The 22,365-nt window shown below is 46.8% G+C and overlaps 1 protein-coding gene across 1 annotated transcript in view; it reads left to right on the top strand.

The window, feature by feature from the left end:
- The window catches only part of LOC146859903 (kinesin-like protein KIF18A), a 391,179-nt gene that overhangs the window by 300,625 nt on the left and 68,189 nt on the right, over nucleotides 1-22,365 (top strand). The window contains exon 15 of the mRNA XM_085643641.1: nucleotides 15,644-15,896. Coding sequence (XP_085499767.1) covers nucleotides 15,644-15,896 — 253 coding nt within the window. The remainder of the gene's footprint in view (nucleotides 1-15,643; nucleotides 15,897-22,365) is intronic.

The raw sequence follows: 22,365 nt of genomic DNA, 5'->3' as shown, positions 1-22,365 counted from the left end.
ACATACTCTGGGGACCCACCTATGTGAGTGTTTGGAAAGAGGGGTGGCTACATCCATTTCTTTTGACCAGTTTCGCGCCAGAGCAGGGGCTAGAAGCCCCTGAACCGGTTTGAGCTGGACTATGCACAGGGACACCAAATTTGCCCCCAGCGCAGGACTTCAAAGCACTCTCAGACTGCTCCCACCCAGCCCCAATGCACATAAGCTTGTCTGGGAGGTGGTTACATGTGATATGGACAGTGCAATGGTGGCGGAGCGAGCAGCTTATATGCACGGAAGCTGCCCCGGGAAATGGTCCAAGATATGGGGTAAATAGAACGAATTCCGAGGCAATATATGTGAACCCCCGCGGACGATTCAATATCTGATGTCAGTGACTGAATAGACATAATGTACAGCTATGCCAGATTTGATTCTATTGTTCTGTGATGTAATGCGAATGGTAAGCCTGCTTCTATATGACAAGGATAATAAATGTGCCTTTCTCAACTTGCATTGTCTGCAAGATATGCCTCTAAAGTGCACTGTCGTTCTTGGTTATAATGATTAATTGTATATATTGTAACGATAAAAGATCAATAAAAAGTTTGATTAAAAAAAAAATGTTATGTTGTGGGACGGACGACAGGGAGATAAAGTTCAGAAGCAGCGCGAGAATGGCGCAGTACAAACGTTTCCTGACCGCGGAGGCCCCTGCTTGAATGCTAACCCACAGTGCCTTTGTTCTAATGTTGTGGTTTAAATAAAAGTGAGCTATATGTATAGCATATGGTCTTCTGGCACGAACATGGCGATGGACTGCTCTTTTATGGACTTTTACTCTCTTTCCATCTTCCACAACAGTGATGCGCGAGCCTGATAGCTCCATTATTATTATTATTTTTGTAGTTTTATATAGCGTGAACTCCGAGCGCTGCATTACAGACGGACACATTTATTTTAGGCACGGGGAGATTCAGCGATTTGCCCAGAACCACAGGATGCCTGTGTGTCCCTGCCGAGACTCGAGCCTGGTTCCCCAGCTGCAAAGTCGGCCGCGTTAGCCGTTAAGTCACCCCCTCTCCCCTTAATCCCCAGACCGAGCTGCTGCGGGCACCACACCAGTAGCCGTTCACTTAGGTAGAACGCCTTTTCAATTTCTGATTAACCGGATACGACATACCTGAGAAGCCCCCGCAGCAGCAGCCTTATATTTGCTTACCTTTATCATATATGCGGCATGAAGCCGCGGTTCATAATCTCCAAGACTCCCTTTTATTCCATAAGGATAATGGTACGGAATCCCAGCACACGGTGCTACCCGCAAACAGTTGGCATGTCTGGGAATTCTCAGGCTTTGGTCCCAAGTTTTCGGGACTTTGGTCAGATTTCAGGGGTAAGGGCCACAGTCGCCCACGCGTCTTCTTAAAACACCAGACAGTTATTGGCGCTGTGTTTTGGTTCACTTCTGCAGCGTTTAAACCTGAGCCAGGGATTCATGGGACTCGCGCACCCAAACATGTATTAAACAGCGTTCCAAGCTGATGTGTAAGGCCCCTGCTGAGCGCCAAGCACAGTGGAGTTAGGGGTTGTGAAGGGGAGAGATGAGACCCTCAGGCATGAAGAGGGGGCGAGGTGTGTGTGTGTGTGTGTGTCTGTCTGTCTGTCTGTCTGTCTCTCTGTCTGTCTGTCTGTCTGTCTCTCTGTCTGTCTGTCTGTCTGTCTGTCTCTCTGTCTCTCTGTCTGGCCATCGAGTTGGTAATGGCTTGATTTTATCTACTCTGATTTCCGAGGGAGTTGGGGGCCCCTCAAGAAACATTAGTGCCAATGTAGGCAACTCACCCAAACATGGAGACATAGCATACACAGCAATAAATAACCACAAGGCTTGTTTGTGGGGGGGGGGGGAGGGGCGAGAGAATTTCCAGACAGTTATTGGCGCTGTGTTTTGGTTCAGTTCTGCAGCGTTTAAACCTGAGCCAGGGATTCATGGGACTCACGCACCCAAACATGTATTAAACAACGCTCCAAGCTGATGTGTAAGGCCCCTGCTGAGCACCAAGCAAAGTGGAGTTGGGGGTTGTGACGGGGAGGGTGAGACTGTCAGGCGTGAAAAGGGGGCGAGACCATGGAGGGGATTACTACAAGTGCAAGACTGCTGCACGGGATTTAGAAGGGGGGGGGGGGGTGTTTAGCTTGCCATCGAGTTGGTAATGGCTTGATTCTATCTACTCTGATTTCCGAGGGAGTTGGGGGGCCCTCAGGCACCTCAAGAAGCATTACTGCCAATATAGGCAACTCACCCAAACATGGAGACATAGCATGCACAGCAATAAATAACCATAAGACTTGTTTGTGAGAAAAAATTTGCTGCAGGTTTATTTCATACAAGAATTATGCCAGTGTGGTGGGTTAACTTGCGGGCGATCCAAGGGCAGGCAGCGGTGACTAACCTAAGCTGCTCTGCCCACCTGATGAGCCAGCTGCATAGGCGCAGCCAGGCATGTAGAGTCAGATGACGGCGTCACAGACAGAAACACATACATCAATGAACTACATGTTTTGAGGGTCCGGTTACTGTTATTTAGGGGTGACAGAATGCCCTTGAAGCACAGGGGCGCTCCAGAAGGGGCCCAGACAGCATCAATCGATTGCTGTGACATGCAATTCGCTGGCAAAGCCCAGAATGCGTCAGTTCATAAGTTCCTCGATATGACAGCTACGCGCGGTCAAGCAGTGGCAGGACCAAGTTCTGATCTTGGCCAGACCCATTTCAACAGAAGCTGTGACCCTGTCTTTGCAGGCAGGCCGCTCACCGCTTGTTGAACATATTCAAATGCGTTCTGTAAACCAGAGCCTGGAGATCTGCACAAAACGTGGTTTGCTTGAGGGCCTTTGACTTGCCATTCTTGTTTTATAGGCAGCCAACATGTAATTGTAGGGTCATTTCCTCCCCTTTTAATTTTGGGTGTTGATGTTTCAATAGCTAATCACAGAACGTTTTAGCAGCAGCACCACCAGGAACAAACTGAGCATAGACCAGAGCCAATGCTTAACTTGTGCCGGTGATTGCAGGCAGTGGGCATCGGAGCTCACTTTTGAAGACTGATTTTTCTACATCGGACCTCTACCCAGAGCATGAGAAATAAAGGGAGAAAAAGAGTAAATTAGTGACAACGGGCGAATCCAGAGATAAAAATATCTGTAAGAGGGAAACAGTCAGGAGGTGCACTGCGAGGAAAGAAAAAGACATTAGATTTAATTGAGACTATGCAGCACTGGTATTTCGCAATCCTGGCGGGCTCCTAAGACAAACTTGGGCGCACTGTACTTTATTTTATTTGTTTTAAAACCAAAACATGAATATAAGACATTGTCATTTACAATGCCAATAGCTCAAACTCGTGTAAATGCAAGACCTATTGCATTGCAAATGCTTGTTTTCACACCTACTGCAACTGTTAAAGCTAGTATGTAACAATACCTCTTTGCAAAGTCACCCTAATAATGTACCCAAGTTTGATCATTCACACTTACCTGAGAATACACTGAGCGTTATTAAGGAGGCGCGTAGATCATCTGCTAGAATGTGAAATGCCCTGAAGTGGAAAAGGTATCCAACATGGTGCGAATTGAACAAGCTTTGAGAAGGCGCACATCAGAACGTTGTCTTAGTTCGGACGTCAATAACTTCATGTATGCTTCACTGAGGGCACCCTTATCATCTGTTGCAGCTTATCTCAGAGGATTACATGCTGAGCAAAGGTTCATGGAAGGAGCCAAAAGTCTCTCCGTGCACAGTCGGGGCCTCCTCCTCAGTGAAACCTCAATGTTGTGGTATCAGGCTAGATGAAAGCACAGTCTGAGCTTCTGAAACATTCTTCACTTTAGCATCTCACGTTAAAAGCAGTCTTCTTACTGTCGATCACATGAATGAGCAAAATACTCTCAAGTCATACACAATCGTATACGAGAATAAGGCGTTCATAAGTAGTGAAAAACACAAGTGACCCCTGAAACAACCTATGTGGATGCAGGACATGGGAAACCAAACAATAAACAAATAACCCATCAACCCAGAGTTGCCGAAAAACATACCAAATGCATAGTACAAAAAGTCCAATGACTGGTGTAGAGCTAAACAGAAACTAGTACATTTCTAATTTTACAGATGCATTTTATTACATCGACGGGCTTATTCACATCGTTCGATAATTTTCTACTTTGACAATCCTTTAAGTGCAGTTTATATAGTGCATCAGAGTTTCACTGCACGTATTTTTTTATAAATGCATGTCTTGGAAAATGAATACAAAAGATGAAAGTTAAAATATAAATCTCCCCAAACCCACAGGCCAAAGCAGTAAAAAATCAGCCATTCATGCACTTACGGCCACAAACGCACAGACTCGTACACTAAAGTATCTCCTCTTCTTGATCATCATAGTATGACCAAGATCTGGGGTACATTGTGTGGGTATTCAATGTCCCAGTACTTATTGATGGCCCTGATTCTTTCACTTGCCGGTCAAGAACACCCCCTAAATTCTTGCCTACGGTGGTGTCATCGTTTCACATTGACCAATGCATAACCCTGCCAGCCTTCTCCAGAGGCCTTCCAGTGCAGCCGAGCATTGCACAGCCTGGATAGCAAAAGAGCAATTATTTACTGGATGCAGGTTGCAGGTAACACCGGTAAAACCAAAAAAGTTCCTCACAGGACACAACACCTGCCTTATGCACAGCTGTACCTGCCAATACTGTTGCTAGATGGCTAGTTCAAACCATTGAACAGTGGTTTTCGTTAACCTACAAAATACTAGTAACCAGACCAAGAGCACATTCAGCTAGGGAGAAAGGGGCTTGGCTGGGCGTTGTGGCCGATGCCTCCCTGCAGTGCATCTGTAGGGCAGCCACATTGTGCTCAGAACACACCTTCGCACAGCACGGTGTACACCTAGAATCATGCACAGAGGTTGCAGTTGGCCTAGCAGTACTGCGAAATCTAGTAACATCCGCTCCCTCTTATAGCCTCGTCCGAAGGGGAGATTATATCGCCACGTAGTCCCTGCAAAGCGCGTGAATCTAGAAGAGATTTCACACTGCAAAAGAAACCACGTATCTGCGGGAATGGTTTTGTAGTTTGAAGCTCTTCTAGATTCACATGCAACCCTCCGGCCTCTCTGTCAAAGAAGGTTTGTGGAGCACTAAAAAAAGAATCTAAGATGGGGGCAGGAGAATTGTGGACACCCACTCTCAAAATTAAACCTTTTGAGAACAGCTCAAACTCCTAGAAGGCAAAATCGTGCAAAGCATGTGAACCTAGACGAGATCGTTTTTGTTTGCATAATTTTTTTTTCTTCATGTTGACGGATCCATACTAAAGGTGTCATTCAAAAAGGCATAGCACAGGCTTGTGTTAGGTCGACCAAGGCCGTTTTGGTGACGCACAAACTGCTCGCCCCGGACATGTGTATGTCATCAGAGAAGGCCGTACATGCTCTGAGGGCAGCGCGTGCAGTGGCTTTGGCGGCCAGCGGTCTGAGAGGGGCCCACGCCGCTCCAGTGAAGGTTGTCTTGTGCTGCCCATCTGAAGGCGAGGGCTGCCATGCTCCTTGCAGGCATTAGGGCGCATAGTGCCCCTGCGCCACCACCAGTGTCGGCAGAAACACTCAGCCGTGCAGCTGAAATATGACAGTCTGCTACTGATCATGCATCATCCATCTAAATGACCCATATTAGAATAGCGTGTGTGTAAAAATCCCTTTTCAGCTGAGGATGCCCCGCGATTCAACAATCTTAAAACTTTATTGTGTATAATACAGAATTAGGAGAACTTAGTGTTACGACAACACGTGGAAAGGATTGTTCGTACAGTGTGGCCTTTGGTAAGTTGTTTTCTATGTGTGTGATCTGTTCAAGATGCTGGGAAGGAAGCTGTGTTTTGTAATCGAATTGAAATACAGCGGCCACCTGTTTTGCAGTGGTCATTATTTTCCCTTTAAAATGCAATATTTCAGTTCCAGAGTAATTGGATGGATTTCACTTGTCAACCCGAAGGCACTAGACTTCAGTTCTTGGCACCTCATTCGTCGTCGTTTCATTCACGAGTGTCGAGGCTTCACTTACCCACGGTGGGTCTGGGACAGCCGGGGGCCCGGTGGGAATGCTGCACCAGTGTTTTTATTTTAGAAGTCATTTCTGGGGAGCTAATTGGTGGCCCTATAATGTTTCCCTCGTTAAAACCGAAGAATGCATTCAGTATACTTTAATAAAGTAATGCGAGTCTGGGGAGTCGGGCAGGAAAGGCGTGCACCAGGTCAGCGCACAAGGCGCTATTTACTGGGTCTGTGTGCGCAACCTGACGAGGTTTGATCGATGTACCCAAGTTATTGCCTCCTCGTGAGTTTATGTATTATTTTTCTGACTCTTGACCTGCCTCCGTTTGCTCATCTTTTCAGGCATTTGTTGGTTAATTGTTTAGAACATTAAAATGTTTGTCAGGAGACTTTGGCAGGACGCTGTTCCATTACTGTTGATTATGGTAGAGTATGCTTGAAGCGCTCTGACCTGGAAATTAGAAACTGGCGACTTGCCAAATTTAGGAATATTACGTGTGTGCGTTGTGCAGCTTCATTTTGATAGGTTTATGATTTTTATAAGCTCTACTCCTAGATCTGTATGGCGTTTATAGTAAGAGTAAATCTTCCTTTTGTGCCAAAAATATTAAGTCATTAATGTTTGCTTACACTTGCCCCTCGACCGCATACCCTGAAAACTCAAGGTCCAGTCGTCTTTCATGATCCTGTAATGAAAGTGCCCATTGTCATTCATGGACTCGGGTGTTGTAGTAAAATGGTTTTCTGTTTTTTTCCCTTGACTGAGACTGTAATTGCAAGTGGAATTGCTTATTCTTTCACCTCGTAAAACACTAAGCCCTAATACTTCTGGGGACATGGGTTCATTTTTCTTTATTACAAGATATTTTATAGCAGAATTTCTCGATGGGTCCCGTGAATTTTAAACTATGCCTATTGTTGAATGACTTTTGGTCTATGTTTAGTTATTAAAAACAGCTTTGGTAACTAATTACCTGTACATTGATGACTTTCAGGCGGAAGTATATTGCATTCTTCTACTTAATTTCCATGTATTCTGCTCCTTAGCTTGGACCTTCTCGCCAATTGTAATATTGTAGTTGTTAAGTAACCAATCTTGTCGGTGGTACTGGCATGAAATTACTGTACACTCTGCTGTAGGTACCCCTTCAACATTTTGGACTCATTGTATCCCGAGGGTTTTATAATGACGTATCTGAAAGAAACACGTAGTGATAGATTCCTTACTTTAGAATTACCCCCAGGAGTCACACAGGATCCGGAATGTTTTTCATCAGCAGTACCCCTGCGCATCGGTAGGCGTCATCGTGCAGCTCCGCGTGCGTCGTTGGCGATCGCCGGCGCTGAGATGACGTCGCTGGAGCTGCTTAGACGCACCCACGCGCGCCGACGTCAGTTCTTTCTTTTTCCGCGCCAGCAACCACAGATCCGGGAAGAGCAAGTACCCCCCGTCATTTTTTGACAGAGTTTTTTCGAGGCCTTTTGTCTCAATTTCTTCGAGTCGATCGACTCCTGGTGTTGTAGGGATGTCCGGCTTCAAGAACTGTGGGGACTGTCACCGCATGATGGTGACGGACCCAAACCGTGTGCGTCTCTACTGCCTGGGGCGCGACCACGACTCCAAGTCGTGCCCCGACTGCCGGGCCATGGCGCCGAAAACTTTGCGGGAGCGGTCCCGAAAGTTGCTGGAAGTCCGGCAGTCAGCTCCTCGCTGCTCAGGGTCCCGGTCCCGTGGGAGGTCGAGGGACCGGTCGCGGAGCCGTCACCATCATTCTTCTGGATCTAAGTCTTCGCACTCAGGGTCAGATAAGTCGAAGCATTCCAAAAAGAAGTAGAAGAAGCGTTGTCGCTCCTCGACTTCCTCTCTCCTGTCGCGGCTGAGGGTGCAGGTGGTGCCCCCTACACGGCTCCGGCGGAGCCTGCGACGTCACCCCTGGCCTACCCACCCTTTCAGGGTCCGTCGGCGACACCTGCTCCGGTGCAAGAGTTTCTTGCTGCCATGGCCCGACTCATTGAGCAGTCTGGCCCCGCCGGTGCGCTTACGGGCACCGCTGGCCCGACTGGAGGTCCTGTTTTTCCATCGCCGGCGGCTCCGGCCCTGTCGCCGCAGGACCATCCAGGATTGGACCCCGGTCGACACCGGTTGACCTCGTAACTCCTCCACCGCCGTCGACCCCACCGGCACCACCTCCGATGTCGCCCGCTCCTCGGGACGCCGTCGTCCCCAATTTTAGCCCGGACACGGTGCCAGATCGACGCCGTGCGGTGCCGATCCCAACACCGATGGGGCCCTTTTTCCCCTATGTCCGTCCTCCTTATTTTCAGCCTGTTTCTTTGGAGGAAGGGGAGGACTGGGAGGGATCTTAGAACCCTCTCACACAACAGTGTGATTATGATCCGGACTGGGCAGAGGATTTGGGGGAGGCCAGTGGTCTTGACACCTCACCTGACCGTGGCATGCTGTCTCCTCCTACCGTGGCTAAGGATGAGGGAGCCAGTTACGTAGCGGTAGTACGTAGGGCAGCCAAGTCCCTCCGCCTCTAACTTCCTACAGTAGCCGTCAGGACTAACCTCCTGACAGAAGTGCTTCAGCCGGCGGCAACCTCTTCGGAGCCCTTGCTGCCTTTAAATGACACACTTTCTGACTTCCTTTTGGGCACTTGGTCCAGGTCCAACTTAGGGGCTCCTGTGGACAGGAACGTGGCCCATCGCCATTGCCCGGCTCCGGGCGACCCCCTCTTTCTCACCCAAAACCCCACTCCCGAGAGCTTGGTTGTCCAAGCCCCTGCTTCCCAGAGCGCTTTCCCTTCCGCACCTCCGGATAGGGAATCCAAGAAGCTGGAACAGCTTGGCAAGAAGCTGTTTTCCTCTGCCAGCTTAGGGCTGCAGTCGGTGAACACCGCATGCCTCTTGGGCCGTTATACCCACTCTCTATGGGATAAAGTTGCGCAGGTGCTGTCCAATTGTCCGGAGGAGGCACGGACAGTACTCTCCCAAGCTACAGCAGCTGGCAGAGACGCAGCAAAGTTCACCATTTGTTGTGGGCTTGATACCGCCAACTCGCTGGGCAGGGTGATTTCCACGACGGTGGCGCTTCGGCGCCGCGCCTGGCTAGGAACAACTGGCTTCTCGGGGGTTGTCCAGAACACCTTGATGGACATGCCCTTTGATGACATTCGTCTTTTTGGCAATAAGGCGGATCGTGCGTTGGATCGGTTTAAGGACTCATGGGCTACGGCCAAGTCCTTGGGCCTGACTGCCACTCGCCCTCCTCAACCTTCCGCTTTTCGCTCCTTTTGTGGCCACGGAAGAGGTGCCCCAACACGTTCGTTCCAGAGCCACAGGCCTGCGCAGCAACATTCTCAGCGCGGCCGCAGATGTGGGAATCGTCGAGGCGGTTTTGGGGACCAGGGGGTGGGTCAGTCCACCTCCACCCCCGCAGCATCCACTGCAAAGCCTTCCTAGTCCGACCTTTCAGGCCCATCAAACGCCAGTGGGCGGCAGAATTCGCCATCATCTCCCCGACTTTCGCAACATCACATCGGACAAGTGGGTGCTGCAAATTGTCGGAAGGGGCTACTCCCTCCCCTTCGAGACTTCCTCTCCAACCATGCCACCTCAATACCACCACATGTCGGGAGACCATCTTGCGCTTCTTCAGCAGGAAGTCACGACCCTCTTGGCCAAGGGGGCCATCGAGCGCGTTCCTGGGCCAGAAGTAGGTCATGGTTGTTATTCCCACTACTTTCTGGTTCCCAAGAAGGACAAGGGTCTGCGTCCGATCTTAGACCTTTGGAACGTCAATCGCTTCCTCCAGAAGGAGAAGTTCAAGATGCTCACACTTGCTCAGGTCTTGTCTGCCCTAGACCCACAAGATTGAATGGTAGCGTTGGACTTGCAGGACGCTTACTTTCATATTCCCGTCCTGCCGGCCCACCGGCGTTACCTGCGGTTCACGGTAGACCATGAGCACTTTCAGTTCACTGTGCTCCCTTTTGGCCTTACCAGCGCCCCTCGGGATGTTCATGAAAGTGATGACGGTGGTCGCAGCTCATCTGCGTTGATTAGGGGTCCCAGTCTTCCCCTATCTCGACGACTGGTTGTTGAAGGTGGGCTCGCCCCAGGCAGTCGTCTCCCACCTCCAGACTACAGCCGACCTCCTGCATTTGCTGGGGTTCTCCATCAACGTGCCGAAGTCGCACCTTATTCCCTCTCAGAAGCTCCTCTTCATCGGAGCGGATCTGGATTCGATGCAGTTCTGGTTTTATCCTCCTGAGCAGTAAGTCTGGGATATTCAGGCTATGATTCCGATCTTTCAGCCTTTATCCCGGGTTTCGGTCAGGATGGCCCTTTGGCTACTGGGCTTGATGACCTCCTGCATCCTGTTGGTGGATCATGGCAGATGGCATATGCGAGCTCTGCAGTGGGACCTGAAGTTCCAGTGGGCACAGCATCGGGACAACCTGTCCGATCACGTCCAGATCTCGGAGGGCACTGCACAACAATTGCAGTGGTGGCTCACGAATCGCAATTGGGTCAATGGCAGATCTCTCTCCCTTCCCCGTCCAGAACACACAGTGGTGACGGACGCGTCCCTTCTGGGATGGGGCGGCCACATGGGAGAGGCGGAGATCAGAGGACTCTGGTCTTGGGCGGAGTCCCGGCTCTATATCAACCATCTGGAGCTTCGGGCGATCTGACTTGCACTGAAAGCATTCCTTCCCTCTGTCAAGGGGGGAGTAGTGCAGGTGTTCACGGACAACACCACTGCCATGTGGTACTGCAACAAACCGGGCGGGGTGGGGTCATGGACCCTATGTCAGGAGGCTCTACGTCTCTGGACATGGCTGGAACATCAGGGCATTTTCCTGGTGGTTCAACACCTGGCAGGTTCTCTGAACGCCAGGGCGGACAAACTCAGCTGCCGGTGCATGATGAATCACGACTGGCGTCTGCACTCGGACTTGGTGCAAGGTCTCTTTCAGCAGGGGGGAGAGCCTTATTTAGATCTATTCGCCACAGAAGAGAACGCGTAATGTCATCAGTTCTGTCCGTTAGAATTTCCAAGGCGGCACTCTCTAGGCGACGGTTTTTGTCGCGAGTGGAGTTGTGGACTGTTATACGCCTTTCCGCCTATACCACTTCTGCCCAGAGTGCTGAAGAAGATCAAGCGTGACCGATCCCAAGTCAATCCTATGGCTCCGGACTGGGCTCGAAGAGTATGATATCCCGAGCTACTCAGCATGGCTTTCGATCCGACTTCCTCTTCGGGAGGATCTTCTGTCGCAGCAACAGGGGACGGTCCTCCACCCGAACCTGATCAGCCTCCATCTTCTTGCGTGGAGATTGAGCGGTGGCAGTTGATGTCTTTTGACCTGCCTCCCGAAGTTTGGGATGTAATCTTGGCAGCCAGGCGTCCCTCCACTAAGACGGTCTACGCCTGCCGGTGGAATAAGTTTGTGGTATGGTGCACAGCAAAGGCTGTGGATCCCCTTTGAGCCCCTCTTTCAGAGGTCCTTTTATTCCTCCTTTCTTGGACCCAGCAGGGCTCTGCTCTGGGCACTATCAAGGGCTATCTCTCGGCCATTTCAGCCTTTTTATGTCTTCCATATCAGCCTTCCCTTTTCAAGTCCCCAGTTGTAAATAGATTCTTCAAAGCCATTACTCATCTTTTCTCTCCTGTCCCTTTCATAATGCCTCAGTGGGATTTGAACCTGGTTCTGACATATCTGATGTGTGTTCCCTTTGAGCCTTCTCACTTTAAAGACAGCTTTCCTGGTGGCTATCACCTCTGCCAGAAGAGTGAGTGAGCTCCAGGCTCTTTCTTCTGAACCTCCTTTTCTCTCTGTCCATCCGGACAAAGTGGTTCTAAGGACTCGTCCATCTTTTCTGCCAAAGGTTGTCACCGCCTTTCATATCTGGCAGACCATCACTTTGCCCACCTTCTTTCCGCCTCCGCATCCCTCAAAAGAGGAAGAGAGGCTCCACTGTCTGGACCCAAAACGTGTGCTCTCATTCTACCTGAACCGCACACAACAGTTCCGGGTGGATGACCAGCTCTTTGTTGGCTACGTGGGCGCCGAGAAAGGTCGGGCCGTGCACAAGTGGACCATCTCTCAGTGGGTTGTTCTGTGCATAAAGGCTTGTTATTCTTTGGCTAAAAAGGAGCCTCCAGTGGGGGTGCGCGCCCATTCTACCAGGGCGACGGCAGCTACTACTGCTTTGGGACGGGGAGTTCCCTTGCATGACATCTGTCAGGTAGCTACGTGGGCCTCGCTGCACCCGTTTACCAAGCATTATTGCCTGGACAGCCAAGTCCAGAGAGATGGCTTCTTTGGCCGTTCTTTTCTCCAGGATTTTCTGGTGTGATCTTGGTTCGCAGACCCACCACCGGAGTTGGTATTGCTGGAGTATCTATTCTAAGGTAAGGTATCTATCAATACGTGTCTCTTTCCAATGCACCAGTTACTTACCTTACGGACCCGATAATTCTCGCCTCGGTGCCTATTCTAATCATGGGTCCCACTCTGCAACTCTGGGCAATAGCTTGCTTAATCTCCACAACGGCCCCAAAAGCGCTAGGATGCCTGGCTTCACCTTGGGGGTGCCCAGGAGTGGGCACTTCACAAGGAAAGGCCAGGAAGGGTTCCACAGCGGTATGTGCACAGCGCCTGAGAGACCCTTTCGGGGGTGTGGGGAGCGCTATATAAATGCACTACATTTACATTTACCTTCGGTAACGATATATCTGTAAGAAACATTAGTAGTGATAGATTCCTTACCGCCCCACCCATCCTCCCTGTTCTGCGAACTGATTTCTAGGGTTAAGGTCATCCCTTTCAGGGCCCTAGTTTCATGGCACAAGTGGTCAGTTTCTTGCATGGCTCTGCGTTCCTGGGGCGGAAAGTCGTGTACAGAACTGACATCCGCGTGCGTGAACGCATCTAAGTAGCTCCAGCGACGTCCTCTCGGCGCCAACGACACATGCAGAGCCACACGACGACGCCTACCGACGCGCAGGGGTACTGCTAATGAAAACGTTCCGGATCCAGGTTGACGCCTGGGGGTAATTCTAAGGTAAGGAATCTATCACGACTAATATTTCTTACAGCTATATCGTTACCGAAGGTAAGTAATATTTGGGTAGAACCCTTTCACTAAAAGGAGTCTGAGCTTGAAGGTTTGTATGTTGTGCCATAAGTGTTCAGTGTACTGCTTGAACTGAATAGAAAATAACAAATAAAATAAACTATTTCTTAGAGACGTGAATCTGGATTGTAATGATTTTACTTTTCCCATACTTTGGACTGATTTTCTTCGAACAACATGTACAGGGAGCGGGTCCAGTTATTCTGAATTGAATGTGCTGCCAGGTCTATACACTGCATTGTGGTTAAAGCATATACAGCTTACTTTGTAGAAACTATTTACAGATCTAACCCAAAACGTGTCAATGAAGCATAACAAACATTTTTGGAGCTGCCTGCCAATTTACCCTAAAATTTGCTGAAAAGGCTATTCACTTTCAACAAAAGTATTATTAAAATGACTACACTGGTAAGAAGCTCAAGAGAGACTTTGAGATCTTTGGGCTATTTCTGTTAGTGCGTTGTTTACGGTGTTGGGTTGATATATTCACATGGATGCGCCTAACTGCATCTTCTTGAATATCTTCAGGCAATCAGGAAAAGTTTAATCCGGACTGGGGGTACTAGTAAACAAGATCACATCTAGTTATATAAACAAAAACATATATGGGGCTTATGCTCTATATGCCAGCTAATGGAATAAATCCACACATGCATAAAGTATTTACGAAACCACCTGACGGTATAGGAGACCTGCTGAAAACAACAGATTTCTTCCCGCTGAGATACCATAGGTATGTTCTTACTAGCGTTGTTCCTCTAGGGAAAACATTTCTTCGTAGATGTTTTTGAGAAACTGAAGACCGAAGGTCCATTGACAAAATCTAGATAGGGTAACTTTCGAAAGTCTCAACACTGTATGCCTAAAGTCTAGATAATACTCCAACACCCAAAGTTGGCTGGAAAACATCTCTACGTTATAGACTGAATCACTGTGAGTCTGGCTTAGTTGAGATTTGTGGGTCTTTCCTGCTTGCAGAGGAAGAAATTATGATGTCTGAGGAGCCATACATAACGCAGAATTATTATTTGGGTGTGCAGTGCAAGTGAGCCACAAAAGAAATGCAATTGCTTGTAGAGGTTTTTGTGATCAGTTCATTTGTAACCTTTGTTTTATTGGAGCTGATAGCTTAAACTAAACAGCATCTGATGGTAAAACAAGCAGGGATATCGAAAATAGGGATGTATAATCAAGGGAGCAGGTGAGAGACTTTTGACATGTGATCTGAAATTGGCCTTTACATCTTGGTTTTGTATTGGGTGTATACAAATGAATTAAATAAATATACATGTATCCTCAATCACATCACCATCGTGATTTTATAGCAGGTTTAATACACCAGTAGTTGACAGTCATCTACCGTCTTCAGAAGGAGGAAACAAGTTCATGTTCCTCTTTGTATTGAATACACCTTTACTTAATGCCGGACTCAGAAGCTGCAGGGTTTCGGCATAAAAGAAGGAATGAACCTCGGCACTAGTTCACTGCTATTTGTCACTCCATGATGTATGACGGGGATAAAGCCTACATTACTTACATTGTTTCACTCCATGCTGATTCATTATAGGAATTTCGCTGCAAAATCGGTAAAAGTTGTGACTTGGGTACAGCTTCTCTACACTTTTACCTGGAGAGCCGCCTGGGCTATTGACAACCCCTTTGCATATGAGAGGCCTAATTGCTAAGGCATAGATTTAGCTAAGCAAATCATATTAGGTGCCAGTTTGAGAAAACAAAAACTCTGCCTCTGTATTCTGTCGGGCTGTTCTGGAATGCCCTGCATGAAAGAAAAGCAAAAAGCCATGGCAGGTGCTGGGTACTTATGTAGCACCTGTATGGGTCAGATGTTTCCAACTGGATTTGCACGTAGAGCACGAACGCGGAGATTAAGTGGCAAGAATGAAACTCGAGCACACTTTCAAAAGAGGATAAAAAACACTCTTAACTTACCCTTTGATTTACTCTAAATGAAAGGTGACACCTTGCATCCTTCTGTGTAGCAGGTTAAAATGGGGCTAATAGGGTCGTTCGCTTACCGTGTTGAGAAGAAAACTGCCATATGGTCTGATGCATCATATAGGAAGGGTCCAGAGAACGTACATATAGTTGTCTTCCGGAAAAATATTACGCCTCATTGAACCTACTGCAACATTTTCTATGGTATATCCAGTCCTAATTGTGTTATGGGGGCTTGGGAAATGTGCCCAATGTTGGAATTTTGTACAGCTACAGTTTTAATGTATTGTGCATATAATTTAAAAAAAATCTTTCTACTCTGTCCCCCTACAAAGGGCTACTTCTTTGAGTATCTAAATAATATCTTTTTTTTGTTTTTTTTTGGTGACATTTGAATTCCTTACTAACATTTTTTTATTAACCATTGTCTTGTTAAATAGGTGCAGTATTTGAAGAACTAAAGGAAAATGTAAACGTTGGAGCTATTGAGTGTGTCTCCCCACCCCAGAAGCGGATCAGGCGGAAATTAATTGGCTCTCCCATTGTGAGAGATGAGCAGGAGGCAGAAAACCAACCTCAAAGCCACAAACTTGAAGATTCTCTTACTAAAGATCTTCTCCCTATTGTATACACTCCAGATGCCATGAATGCAACATTTACATTGTCAGATCACTGTTTACAGACAGCACCAAAGTAAGTACTACCACCACTGGACTTTCCTCTGGAAATTAATTGTGACATTACCACACGTTGACATGGAATTAACTCGTTTTACATCACAGCACAATTGACTTAATTTGAAGTTCTAACTCATTCATAAGAGCAATGCAACAGCCCTAGGTTGCAGGTTTTATGCTTTTTAAAAAACATATTTTCCGCACAAATACTGGGGCCTCAGGAGAGGTATATAAACTTCATCCCACCATGGTAATGGGCAACTGAGAAATGATCACAGTTTCCGAAGTCATTGCAATTGTCACAAACGAGAAGGCACACATAGTAGGCAACCCCAAAGCTTTCACTAACACGACTTACTTTTTTGCCCACTTGCAAGAAACACACATCAACCCATTAAACTGGACTTTTCTTACAGATTGCCTTCTTGCTTTCAGTGAAGCTCTCAACCTCGTTGAAATTAGGCAGGAGAACACAAGTAGGGTAATGTGCTATGATTGTCTTGTCAGGGATCTTTTTCTTGTATATCTAGTCAGTCTGTAATTCAGAACACTTCTGGCAAGTGAAAGGGAGTACTACTGTTCCAGTAGAGATGGTCTTTCTGGCGGGCCTGTTCAAGATGTAATCCTCAAGTGCCCTGCTGTGAAGCTGGTCTAATCCTGCAGACCAAAGGAAGAGTCACATTTTAGGCTTCTGTACATTTTTATTGAACGTTCACAGACAATACCCAATATTACAAATGGTGAATATTACTGAAAGTGTATTGTTCTTTTGATTACCAGGAGCCTTTGGTGTCTAAAAGGTCCAGCTTTATCAGTTTCTTCCCTTGCCCAATCTATCGTATAGTGTATGAATCCATCACCAAACATGCCTCAAGCCTCACAGAGATCATCCATTAGTGAGGAGCGGGAGTAAAACTGAATCAGAATAAAACATAGGTGGTGCTTCTGGAACCTAAGGACATCAGCAGTTTGCAAAAGTTCTCCCCTAGTCTCACTTCTCAACCGTAGTGATGCAGGCATATCCTTAGCCACCTACCCCAATATTGACGAATGTTCATCATCCCTGGCCAGAGCTACAGAGGGGTATGTAGCTCTTTAACACCCATTTCACAAAATAGTTGCCAAACCTTGTCCAAAACATGATGGTCTCTGTGATTGCCCAGTCTACATTTTTGAATGCCTTTTCAGCATCTAGTGATGACAGAATGGCAGCATTATCTTTATTACCATCAATCAACTAGAATACTTGCTTTTTATTGTTTCACGTTGTAATTCACTAATAAATTCAGCTTTATCTGTTGGAACCAATTTGGGCATTAACTGGACCAACCTCACGATAATACAGTTCATGAAAGCTTCAACACCTTCATCAAACAGGAAAATCAGCCTCTAGGCTCTCGGTACTGAGGGGTCTTATTTAGACTTAAGTAAGATTCAGGAACACAGTGACTCCTGATATGGACTGAGTCACCTCTTGAGTAATGCTGATGCCATTCATTAAACGTGTTAGATTGCTTAGAGTGTTCGGGGAACCATTATTTCAGTCAGTACTATTGAATTTCAACTGCTCCACATAGTTTACTTTGTATAATTATTGCTTGTTGCAGAGCCAGTGTTACCTCGAGTAATTATGTCAAGTTTCCAAGTGAATATTATTAAGGAGTTGATATGAGTTTGAAGGGAGACCGCTGTCTAGACAAAGATCTATATTTACTGTTTAAAGTGGGAACACACCTTAAAAAGTAGCAAAGAAATGAAGTTTTCACTGGAAAAATGTGATGTTCCCAAGTTGCATTTTGGGCCGTTTTCTGTCGCGGGCACTAGGCTTACCCACACAAGTGAGGAACCATTTTTATCATACTTGGGGAAACATAGAATAGTAGAACAAGTGTTATTGCTTATTGACTTTCTATGCATTTCTGCCTTCCAAATGTAACAGTGTGTAAAAAAAAAAAAGTAATTTTGAAAAATGTCCTCTAATTCACATGCTAATACGTGTACCCACAATTTCGGAGATGTGCAAATAACCACTGCTTCTAAACTCTATATTTTGGTTCCCATCTAGAAAATACATTGGTTTCCTTGTTACCTATTTTTCACTCCTTTATATTTTACCACATGAATTGCTATATACCCGGTACAAAATGAATTAACCATTGCAAGGCGCAGCTCAATTATTGGCTCTGGGTAACTCTGGTTCTTGTTCAACCTACAAGTCCTATATATCCCTGCAGAAGTTACAGGTGAAAACGTTGCCACAATTAGCTGGGTTTTTTTTTCAACTCAATTTCAACATGTTTTTATTTCAACTGTTAGTTTCTATAGGAAAACCTTGATGGATCTACACAAATTACCCCTTGCTGAACTCAGACTTTTGTCTACTTTTCAGAAATGAATAGCTTAACGAGATCCATTATTGCTTTCTCACCCATTTCTACCACTAACTGGAAGGAGGTTGAAAGCACAAAACATAGGCTATTATGTCCCATTTACAGGGGAACAAAAACGTTTTTTCTGCAGCACATTTTTCCCCAAAAACCCAAAATGTAGCTGTGTTTTGGCTAATTTCTCGGTCCCCTCCATGGGAATCCACAAACTCAGGGTACCTTTAGAATCCCCAGGATGTTGGAAGGACATCATGCAAATGTGGCATGAATACCTTATGTGGACAAAAACCTATGGGGGCCTAGTGTGAACTACCCCCAAATAGCCAAAAAAAAATGCTTAGCACAGTGGGTAAAAGGCCTAGCAGCTAAGGGGTTGAGATAGCCGCTGCTGAAACTCACAATCATGAATATGATTGCAGGGTAAGCCGGTTGTTGATTTTGTTAAAATGAGAATTCAGTGAAATTCATGTTTTTGATCTTAACTGGTTCTTTTTTTTATTGAGCACTGTGAAAGGCACATGCCGAAACGCACATGCCGAAACGCATTTGTTTTTGTTCTTTTGATTAAAAGAAGAACTCAAAGTAACCCGTTTGTGCCTGTCAACTCCTCCTTTTCAGGAAATTGCGATATTTAATTGAGTTTAGGGACCGGGCACCCACCAAAAAGTATCTGCAGCACTGGTGAACTTATTTGTGGGGATATATTGTTATACATATGTTTGTGTGTAATTAATTGCCTCTTGATATATAACACACCAGTGTTTAAAAAAAAAAAAAAAAAAATAGAAAAATCTCTATTTCATAGTTAATTAAAACCATTCCAATGGTTAAAAACATACATTCCTCAATACTTGTAATAACACATACACTATAAGATAGTTTTACAATCACACTTTCATCTCTAAAAGGGCATTCTTCAAGTTGTCTTGTGCAAAATGCATTTGAAAGCTTTTAAAAAAACCTTTTCCTTGAATATAAGCTCTATACAGTATAAAGAAGAAAGCGAGTCGATATTTGTTATACTTCCATAAAACTTTGGTAAGGTACATATCTGGATAGATGTTTCCATCAATGCAAAAGTGATGCTTTTACGGCCCATTATCATTTGGAATGCACACATAAGTCTCCCTGATCGCCTACGTTTAAAATCTAGTGTGTCCTGAGCATCTTTGAGGCCCAGAAAACGAATTAACGCAACTTGCCAGGATGTATCTAAATTGTGAGGCAAAGCAAAGAGATGCGGGATTAGGATTCCTAATGCTTGTTTCCTCATTTAAAATGCATTCTGTACGACTGAAAATCACTGTTAAAATTGCATTCAATGGTAGAGTAAAATCAATCAGTTCTTAATAAAATATTGAGTGCCATTGTTTATATATAAGTGATCCTAGCAGGAAAGCACACACGTTCACCTCAAGGAGGATTGGAACACAGGGAACCAGATGTAAAGTGCATTATGTCTGAATACAGGTTCATACATATCTTTTCTTCCACGGCTCTCTTACAATCTGATTTCTTGGCTAGTGCCCATGAACTTCACAAAACTAGTGGTCAGTCTGCTATCCTTGACCTGGAAGCAGTGATTAATGTCACAGGATATTCAGTTATCTAAATATTGGCTTTAGCCAATAATGTCTTCATTCCCGGCGGCTACAGTGGGGCGGGTAGTGGGGAAGGGGCGGGGGGGAATTGGGTTAAAAAAAAAAAAAACTCCCTCCCGGCCTGCCAGCTGGTCAGCCGCCGCCAACTCTCCTGTGTCGTCTTCCTGGCTTCTTAGGAGAAGCAGGAAGCAGCAGGGCTCCACGTTCCCCGCAGCCAGTCAAAATGCTGCAATGCAGCGTTGTGATTGGTCTGAACGCCGGGACAGCGCTCAGCCGGGGGCTGGAGGGGTGGGCATGTTCTCCATGCAGGCTGTAATGCAGAGTGCATGGAGAACAGGGAAAGTGCATATGACTATTTGGGGCGGCCCAAATAGGGCCAGCCAAACAGTCATTGCGTGCTTAGGAGGATTCGACCACGCCTCCCCTGCTCTGCAGCCCTGCCCCCTCACGCAAGCTGCCGTAGCAGGAGGACAAAATAAAATGATAATAACGTTACGTTATTATCATTTTATTTTTTCCTTTTCTTTTGCTGCTTCAAGGCAGTGAGACGATGCTTCTCCATCTTAGCGGAAGAACTGCCACTAAAAGTCTTTGCCTCTTAAAGCTGTGGCAGGTGCATAGTACATCAGCCAGAGATTCCTTCAGAAAAGAGTAAAAATGACAGAAAATGTAAATCTGCAGGTGCTTCCAACTTTGAGCCACTTCTCTTGCATCGAAAATTGCCATCAGTAGTTGTAGAAACCTTAGTTAGTCATTGTGGGACAAGGACAGAGACATGATAGGTTGTGGTTTTGACTCGGTTTAGGTTGCAAATGCATATCGGTTATGAACTTTCGATTGAAGAGTTACATGGTCTTTATTTGCTGACAGCTTTTTACAACCTTTGCTAAAAGCATTGTTAATTGCACCTTATGCTTTCTCCTGCTGTCGGTAACCCAATGCAACTCCATTTGCAGTTTCATCTTGTCGAGGAAGTGATGTAACAGGCTACATATATAGCACGTTGGCTTCGGAGCCAGTTTTTCCAAGCTCACCTGAGTCTCGTCGGAGTTATTCTTCTGTGTTTACTTAACACCTCCATGTTTAAATGATGCAGATTAGGTCACATTATACCTTCTATGGTCTCAGGCTTCAAGCCCTATCCTTGTTGAAAGAAGAAATCCCGCTTAGATCCCCACAACATCTGCAAATGATGTCTGAGGCCTTATGTAGCATGTGCATCCAAAAGTCATCAGGGAGCAGGAAACAAAACTATTTCTTGCTGGTAAGGTTACCTGATAATCCCCCTCTCCACTCCTGCAGGTAAGCATCCTAGTCTTGCAGATATATTGAAAAACGGGTAGAGGGACAGCGATGATCTTAAACTCCATACTGATTGTTAGATCGAAAAAGAGGGAAGGTAAGACACTTGGAATGATCTTTAAAGAAGAATTCAATCAATCAATCGATTAATCAATGCATTTGTACAGTGCACTACTCACCCGTGAGGGTCTCAATGCGCTGAGGGGTGCTGCTACTGCTCGAACAGCCAGGTCTTGAGGAGTCTCCTGAAGGTCCGCAGGTCCTGGGTCTGCCGCAGGTGGATGGGGAGGGCGTTCCATGTCTTGGCAGCGAGGTGGGAGAATGATCTACCGCCGGCGGTTGCTCGTCGGATGCAGGGGACGGAGGCGAGATCAGTGGAGCAAAGCTGGCGGTTCGGGGTGTAGAAGGTGAGTCGCTCGTTGAGGTATGCTGGTCCGGTCTTGTGGAGTGCATTGTGAGCGTGGGTGAGGAGCTTGAAGGTGATCCTCTTGTTGACGGGGAGCCAGTGCAGTTCTCAAGTGGGGTGTGATGCGGATGTGGCGGGGGATGTCGAGGATGAGGCATGCAGAGGTGTTCTGTATGCGTTGTAGTCGTTTTCTGGAGTTTGGCCGAGGTTCCCGCGTAGAGGGCGTGGCCGTAGTCCAGTCTGCTGCTGACGAAGGCCTGGATGATCATCCTCCTTATTCCGGTGGGGATCCATCCGTAGATCTTGCGGAGCATGCGGAGGGTGTTGAAGCAGGAGGAGGCGACGGCGTTGACTTGTTGGGTCATTGACCGAGATGAGTCCAGGATGAACTCCAGGTTGCGTGCGTGGTCGGTGGGCGATGGTGCAGCTCCCAGCACGGCCGGCCACCAGGAGTCGTCCCAGGCGAGGATGAGGACCTCCATCTTGTCCGAGTTCAGTTTCAGGCGGCTGTTCTTCATCCATTCGGCGACGGCCTTCATTCCTTCGTGGAGGATGGTTTTGGCAGTGGTGGGGGCTTTGGTGAGGGAGAGGATCAGCTGTGTGTCGTCGGCATATGAGATGATGTTGAGGTTGTGCTATCGGACGATGTTGGCGAGCGGTGCCATGTAAACGTTGAAGAGTGTCGGGCTGAGGGACGACCCTTGGGGTATGCCGCAGATGATCTTGGTGTCTTTAGATCGGAATGGAGGGAGGCGAACACTCTGGGTTCTGCCTGTGAGGAAGGAGGTG

This window comes from Triturus cristatus, chromosome 3_1 (genome assembly GCF_964204655.1).
Source record: "Triturus cristatus chromosome 3_1, aTriCri1.1, whole genome shotgun sequence".
Lineage (NCBI taxonomy): Eukaryota > Metazoa > Chordata > Amphibia > Caudata > Salamandridae > Triturus > Triturus cristatus.
Note: the sequence above shows the minus strand (reverse complement) of the source record. Positions and strands in the feature narration are given on the sequence as shown.